Raw genomic sequence first — 8,103 nt, 5'->3', positions numbered from 1 at the left:
GTTCTGCAGCAACGGTGACGAAAACAAAATTACGAAGTAGACTGGACATAAAACACACACTTGAGGTGTCATTGTCTCCTATTACCCCGAGATGGGACCGTCTGGTTGCAGAAAATCAAGCTCGGGGCTGTGGTGAGTCGTCATTTTCATGCACTTTGAATTTGCATTGTATCGTATTTTGAAGGCATTAAACATTACCATCGCGATCAGAGAGAGTGTTGCGGCCAGATTAGACGCTCCTTGTGTTTATTATTATATTTCGAAAACACCACAGTTTCCATGCAGCTCATACCATATTATTTTGTTGTATTATTTCCGCCACACCTTAAATGCCGGTCCCTGAAAATATTGTCTGACATAAACCGGTCCGTGGGGCAAAAAAGGTTGGGGACCCCTGGTTTAAATAACGTGAACATGCAGGCTGCACTGCTTTAACACTCGCATGCAAAACAAGAGTGATGTAACATCTCTGTTGGACAGTCGGAAAGCTCAGGGAGCGGTCGGTCATTGCAGGGTGCAAGTGCAGTAAGCTCACAACTCATCTCATGGGGGCAAGGAGTGCACCGAGAACTACCATACCACCCACATGCAATGGCTGCTTCACTCACTTGCAAGTGATGACAGTGATGACTTGCAGAATTAAATGAGATCAATTTATATTTGAATAATTTGCTTCAAAGTCCAAACTCTTCCCATAAAAAAAAATCCCAAAACAAAACAAAACACACATTAACTGTACAGACACAATCTTACTTCTAGTAAGGAATAAGGTAGGGTCATAAATGAATCTCCATAAAAAGGGATGGGGGGCCGGGGGGGAGGGGTATCGTGAGCCAGGCGGCAGCCGATGGTAGTAAGCTTTGTGCGCCCAACCCCAACTACAGAAGCTCCAGGGGCGTGGAACGTCACCGCTCTGTCGGGGAGGGAGCGCATGCCGGTGCGCGAAGTCGAGAGGTTCTGGCTACCTTTAGTCAGGCTCGTCTCGACACACAGCTCCGGAGCTAGTGCTCTTGAGGGGCTAAAACTGTCTTCCAATCTGGAGTTCCGCAAAGTGAGAGCCACTGAGCGGTTGCGGACATACTTGTTGCCCCCTCCCTTGCCTGTATGTTAGTGTTCACGCCGGCGGACAAGAGGATAGCCTCCGTTTGCCTTCGGGTGGGAGAACACGTTCTGACTGTTGTTTGTGCCTACAGTATGCACCAAACAGAAGTTCACCCTTCTTGGAGTCCTTCGATGAGGTGCTGGAGAGGGCTCCTTCTGGGGACCCTCTTGGCAGGCCTCAAAAGCCCCCCTGGGCGAAGTGGCTGGGGAGAGGAAAGTTTAGACTTCGCTGCGTAGTTTTCTGACCCCAGATGAGACGGATGGATGTACCAGTATGAAATGAAATCAACCATTAATTTCAGATAAAAGCTTTGAAGTACAACACACACATAACCCTATGCCAGTGAGAAGGATATTGCAGGTAGCAAATGGCTGGGGTCTATCTCGCGCGAGGAGCTAATGCAGCTGTCGACATCTTCACTTGAACATTGCGAGCCGAGAGGCTGAAATGCAAGTCAGCAATCATAGAAAATGCAAATCAAAGTCATTTTTGTACCAAAAGCTGCTCCATACTGATGAAGGGATCTGTCAAGCCCATTGCAGTGGAGCAAAAATAGGAAGTATGTCGAGCCAACCGAATTAAAGTTGGTAACAGCGCTAAATATGAGCTAACACGAGTAACAAAACATTCTCAGTCATCCACATGACTCGTGGCAATCATCTCCCACTCTCACTGCACAATGACACTGAAACACTATCACTTACATCCTGTGGCTATTCATTTTCTCTTATGATTGTCTATTCAGACGAAGCGTCACAAAAAAAAAAAAAAAACAAGAAGGAAAAAACAAGAAAATAAACCCATATGGAGTTAATTAGAAGGTAATCATCCAAATATCAAAGAACGGTCAATATTTACTGCCATATTCTAACACATAGTTTAGCCATGTGCATCGGTCACTTTTCCAAAAGTCACACACACAATCACTGTATCACTTTTTGTGACAATGTTGTACTTCCGATCTGATCCAAGGGAAATTGAATGCAGTCGAGATAACATTGCGACCTGATTGGGTCGATGATTGTGTAGTTGTGTGGCCCACCCACAAGCACAAACCCAAAAGGTGAGCAAGAAAATGTAACCACTCACTTTGTTTGCATTGGACTCTTCCATGGCATAGAGGGCGGGGAGCTTGTCTCTTTTGGTCCAGTCTTTTTTTTTTTAGTCCATTGTGGAATAAAATAAAAAACAATGCCTCCTCCTCACATTCCCTCTGCTGTGTGATTCTTCACAGCGCATTGACTCAGGTGTATTGTTGTTGACGTGGAACTTCAGTGTCACTTTGCCGCTGTAGTAGACGCTCCAATCTGATTACGCCATTCAAGATGACCTCACCGGCCCCCATGCGGCATCGGATACAGGATTAGTTAATTGGCATGGACGCAAATGCAGCTTAAATCCAATATAGCACAGCATTATTACCAGTCCACTGCTCTGCTGTCGAGTCCATTAATGACTGGCAAGGGACTCCAATAACTAACAGGAAAATCATAAAATGTATTGTTATGTTACAGCCATAGTGTCTCTGCCTGCGTGACACTACTTTATAACCTACAGCGTGACGTTTATCTTTAATAGCTTTAACAAGACTTTATAAAGCATCACGTTCACACACCAATTGGAGGTTGCTGCCACACACGACACTGCCAAATCAAATGGGAGCAAACGGGGGTTCATTGTGTCTTGCTTAAGGACACTTTGACATGGTCATAATGGGCTCCACCGAGATTGGTCACCAGTAAGCTGAGGATTGAACCCACAACCTTCGGTATGGGAGACAAACACTCCACTAGCGAGCCCATGCCACCCCTACAGCATCCAACATAATACCGAAAAACATTACCAGTCAGCCCCAAACTGTCCAATTTCTTTATTGTTTATCCCGTTCAGGGCTGTGGAGAGACAGAGCCTTTCCCAGCCGACATTAGGTGAAAGCCAGGCTGCACCCTAGATTGGTCACCAGTAAATTACAGGTCATATCTAGGGACAGACATCCATCTATCCATCCATTTTCCAAACCGCTTTATCCTCACAAGGGTCGCGGGGCGTGCTGGAGCCTATCCCAGCTGTCTTCGGTCAGTAGGTGGGGTTCACTCTGAACTGGTTGCCAGCCAATCGCGGGGCACACAAAGACGAACAACCATTAGCGCTCACAATCAGACCCAGGGACAATTGTCAGTATTCCATTCGCCTGCGATGCATGTTTTTGGAATGTGGGAGGAAACCGGAGTACCCAAAGAAAACCCACACAGGCACGGGGAGAACATGCAAACTCCACAGAGGGAGGTTGCACCCTGCAGCACTGCACTGTGAGGTCGACGTGCTAACCAGTTGGCCACCATGCCGTCCCGAAGGACAGACAACCATTCCAAATCACATTGTCACCGTCACCAACATGGCCTGCACAGAAGTCAGGCGAATGTACCAGCACAACATCACTGGCATAATGTATAATTATTGCATTGCCATATTCAAGGATTGATTCTCTAGGTATTTTTGTTAAAACTTTCGAAGAACAATAAACAGAGCAAGTCGCGTGTGTAGTAAGCGCACTAAAATCTCTGGTGGTGTCCAAGTACTTTTGTCCAGCAATAACGAGTGTTTCGGTGTCTTCGAGAGTTCAAGAAGATGGCGAGTAGTCATGTGATGACTAAGCACGAGGGTTGCTTCTGTTAAGACGCGTATGGCCCCGAAACGGGTTTTAATTTGGGAGGTTTCTCCTTCCCGATTTGGTTCCATTGTCAGTGGCTGGATAAGATTCTCGTCCAGTGTGGAGGAGCTTTCTCACGGCAAAAGACAATGCTTTGGATCCCCCGCGACTGGTGTGGTGCATTTGCTGGATTTCATCGGTTTGAAATGTTTGACAAGAAGCGCTGAATGTAGATTTTGACTCTTGTAAGCTTTTCGCTTGCTGAGTCAAAAGAGAACAACATGTTGTGTTTTCACATTTTTACATTGCTGGTTGGTGTTATTTGACCTTTATTACCCATTGTTATGTGTCATTTAAGAGGATGTCTACAGCTCGTTTTGTTTCCACTTATTCTGATTAACTTCCGTTTGGACTGTATTTGCTCGACAATTTATAATGCTAAAATGTTCCCGGCACTTACAATGCTGCCTGTAAACTTAATAAAACTTTAATGATAGTGAAAGTTTGGACTCTGGAGTGAATTACAAATATAATTCACCTCAATCAGAAATGAAAATGTCGAGAAAGTTGAGCATTTGAAAGTTACACCATCAACAAGGAATTGTGGTCCAAACCTCTGAGCTTTGTCTGCATTATGTAGTTGTAGCGGTGAAACTCGAGACAGACGGTGCCCACCTTTGACATTGCGGCTGGTGTCCGCCAATGTGACTTGGGGTCCCTCAACATGATGCTTGTCTGAATGATAACCAGCAATGCAGCAGCATGTGTGCGTGTCTGGCCCAGGCCAGCTGCACTTGTACAGTGAGACCCACAAATCCGCCCAGCCTTGCCCGCTATTCTCCGGGGTTGGACAGGTTTCTTTCTAGTGTGTCCAGGCTCGAGTCCCTGCATACAAGACAGCGAAACAACTTTGACTGTACACATACAGTGCATGTAAACAATTTCCTCCGACAAAAGCCTCAATCTGGAGATTTAAGTGTAACCCTGATTGTTAGTTGACATTATATTTTTAGCCAAATGTGCATGTACGCAGGGCCCTAACCTTCAGATGAATTTGAATGTCAATACCAGTGTTGATAAGTTTTAGCTGGCAGAGTTATTATTTGCTATGTTACAAATTTTCCAGTCGCTATAGACGAGGGCTACAAACTTGACAGTGTGGAGAAACTTTGGAAGCAGTGGAAAAAAATGACATGATGTTAAAGTGTCTGTCGCAAAAAAAAAAAAAAAAAAAAAACAGAAATAATTGGCTGGGGTGAGATCAGCTCTGCTGGTTTGTAACGCCACATTCCGCCTCTTCCTTGACAATCTTCTCACTCTCATTCTAAATGGCTCTGATAAACAGTGAAATGAGACGGTGTCCATCGCACTTTTATTATCGCCTCCAAACCTCACACAATACATCTTTTTTATTTTTTTACGCTGCCAATTAAATTTATCAAATCAAACACTCAATAAGCGGTGTGTTGACCTCCAGGTTGGTGGCCGCGGGGGTTGTCCAGATGTGCATGCAGTCTTGGGAAAACTATGTATTCGCCTCAAGTCATTCTTGTCTAAGCTGGACAAAAGAAGAAAAACTGACATACTACTAAAGGTACATATTTTCAATTAGTTCCATTAGCTCATTTGTCTTTTTTTTTATACGCAGTTCATAATATCAGCAAAGCTATGAGAACATGTTTAGATAGTTGACCAAATCTAAAGCTAGTGAAGAATGTGATATGTACAATGATTACTTTTCTTTTTTTCAGTGTCAGCACTATGTAATGACAGCAAAGTATTTTTAATGCAGAGAAGTTTTCTTCGGTGTGTGGAAGTTATCGCAACAGGTATTGTAGAAAAACCCAATTCCAATGAAGTCAGTACTTTGTATTAAATGTAAATAAAAACAAAACGCAATTATTTGTAAATCATTTTCAACCTCTATCCACTTAAATGGACTGTACAATGTTCAAATGTTATGGAAAGGGTGTTAAAAAAAAGACGTACCACTCTACGGTGACCTGTCACCGGCTGAGTACCCAGCTAACAGCCAAACACTGCAAATAAAAATATAATAATTAATTATCATTATCACATAAATGATGAGTGGTACTTGAGTGGTAAACGTGCTAACCAACCTTAAGTCAGGATGGGAACAGGCAGACTTTGAAGGTGACACCATACCACGACGAGGCAGGCCGCTTGTATGGGTCTTAACGCCAAATACACTTATTTGTTCTAAAGATAGCGTATTTTATGTCGATTTCAACAGCTTTGCCTTGTCCTGAGCTTCTCCGAAATTCTGATAACTGACTAAATTTAACCATCCTGTTGTTGAAGTATCTCCATGGTTACCGGCCCGTGTCGTGACGTAAAGTGACGATCGCTACGTTAACGTCGCCATTCGACAAACATGAGAATGCTTTATTTGTTAAATTTAATCCATAGATATTTTAAACAAGTGTTGTATTCTGACATCTTAGACATGATCAGGCAAACTTCCTCATATGTAACGATGCATTTATTACATACAGCTTTGCCTTACCTGTCGGGCGATTTGTTCATGACGTAATTGAATGTACTTTTGCTTATTTTAATGGTCATGTTGTTTTGGAGAGATAGTGTATGTTTGTGTTGTACTGTTCAGCAATGTTATCCAAAAAAGAGAGGGGAGGCTGGTGGGGGGGGGGGGAGAGAAAGAGAGAAAGAGAGAGGGGGAGGTCCCTTTTCCCGTGATGCAACGCGAGTGTACGTATTCTTCCCGGAAGTGATCGTCAACGGCACAGTTTGAATGGCTCGTGTGTGGCGATGCATGTTGCGTGCGCGTTTGTGACTGCCGGTGCGTGAGAGTGAGTATGTTCGTGAATGCGGAATGCGTGTGATTTTCCTTAAAAACCTACACACTGATCTTATTTGATCTGGTCGTAGTTGTGGCCCGACTTTGACCGGAAGTGATAGGAAAAACCGCTCGCTTAGCCTTCGTGGCGATGGGCAACAGGCTCGAGTTAACCTTCAGGGCCGCCACGCTTTAAAGTTGTGGTCAGAGGTGATGAATTGATCAGATATACTAGTTCGGAGTGCGTTTGCGTTCTTTCCAAACGGCACGACGGACAATGAGTAAAGAGGCGATTCTGATCTAACCACAACGGAAGAAATTAAATCAAAAGTTCAACGGATACATACTTGTATGTCGGCTATTTTTAATTATCCGGCATCTTATTTTTAGGTTGTTATTAATACCGTGCGTTTTTGTTTGTTTGCTAGTGTCGCTAAGATTAATAAACCAGTGTCACATAACTAAGAGTAGCCAGCTAAGCTCCGAGCGTTAGTTTATAAGATAAGAAAACCTTTATTAGTCTCGCAATGGAGAAATTCCCAATTCACAGCAGCAAAGTTATGAATGGAAGAAGTAGAACAACAAAATATAGGAGCTGCTGGAAAGGCAGCCACTCTCGCGGCGCCATCTTGAAGTCAAAAATAACACAACATTGTCATTGCTTAAATGTGTAGAACAAATGTGGAATACTAAGAGCCTCGCTACACAAGATAGAAAACAGTTTCTTATAATGGTGTACATGCATTTTAACTATAACAACAATATTAAAGACGAAAAATACTTCTAGGTTGTAGTTCTGCCTTTCCTTTGACTATATTTGTGTCTTGGACGTCTACCGCCACACTCTGGACTGGAATATGTACTTCAACTGTATCAACGGTTAAAAAAAAAAAAAAGCCTGTATTAAGTGTAAATGTAGATGTCTACATATGTATGTATGTGTATTATGCCACAATATGTCAGGGGTCGTCAACGTGGTGTGGCCCAAAAATAAAAAAAAAAGAACCGCGAGTAGCCAGAGGAGGCATGTTCTATAAACCACAATTGAAAATATTAACATTTGCAGTGGTTCGCAGAAATAAAAGTTAAAGTTTAAAATATTTCTGTTTGTTTCCCAAATCATTATTTTGTTGTTAGAAATAATTCTAGCAAATTTGTTATTGTAGGAGGGTGTATGGAATTGGTCGCCCTTCAAATTCAGTCCCAAGAAGGAGCTCTCGCTTTCAAAAAGGTTGGTGACCCCTGAACTATGTAATGTATTACTCTAATGTACAGTAGGCCTACATAAAAATAAACGTGTATTGTATACCGTCGGCGAATTTAGTTACCAGAAAGTAGCTGATATGTATTTCTCCATTGCGAGACTAAGAAAGGTTTTCTTATCTTATCTTGTACATGAATACCCAGGCATTAAAGGCAGTAAAGTTCTCATTGTTGGAATACACATTCTGCCATCTAGTGGTGAAAGCATTTTATTGTTCCCGACAACGCCAACATCGAGTCCATACAGGACTCTGGGCTAGTCAGACCAAC

At 43.0% G+C, this 8,103-nt stretch overlaps 1 protein-coding gene and 1 long non-coding RNA gene across 8 annotated transcripts in view; both read right to left on the bottom strand.

Moving 5' to 3' along the window:
* LOC109520853 (protein FAM107B) overlaps nt 1–4,550 on the bottom strand; it is a 10,921-nt gene extending 6,371 nt beyond the window's left edge. For 3 of the 5 annotated variants that reach the window (XR_002169244.1, XM_019878380.1, XM_019878382.1), the window contains exon 1: nt 4,428–4,550. Coding sequence is in view for 4 of the 5 variants with exons in the window: in XM_019878380.1 (XP_019733939.1) it covers nt 4,428–4,478 (51 nt within the window). In the remaining variant the exon portion in view is untranslated. Of the gene's footprint in view, nt 1–2,191; nt 2,489–4,427 lie in introns of those variants that run through there. The other 2 variants (XM_019878383.1, XM_019878384.1) reach the window with 1 other exon arrangement.
* A 42-nt stretch (nt 4,551–4,592) lies between these two features.
* Nucleotides 4,593–6,377, bottom strand: LOC109520854 (uncharacterized). 3 transcript variants are annotated; one of them, XR_002169247.1, is made up of 3 exons: nt 5,873–6,377; nt 5,742–5,791; nt 4,593–4,637 (listed from the first exon to the last, which is right to left on the bottom strand). It is a non-coding gene; the product is annotated as an uncharacterized LOC109520854 (long non-coding RNA). The 3 variants fall into 3 exon arrangements; XR_002169246.1 differs by having other exon boundaries at nt 4,606–4,637; nt 5,224–5,791; XR_002169245.1 differs by lacking the exon at nt 4,593–4,637 and having other exon boundaries at nt 5,058–5,791.
* Between the last annotated feature and the right edge of the window lie 1,726 nt (nt 6,378–8,103).

This window comes from Hippocampus comes, unplaced genomic scaffold, assembly GCF_001891065.2.
Source record: "Hippocampus comes isolate QL1 unplaced genomic scaffold, H_comes_QL1_v1.1 scaffold345, whole genome shotgun sequence".
NCBI lineage: Eukaryota > Metazoa > Chordata > Actinopteri > Syngnathiformes > Syngnathidae > Hippocampus > Hippocampus comes.
This window is presented reverse-complemented; position numbering and strand designations above follow the sequence as displayed.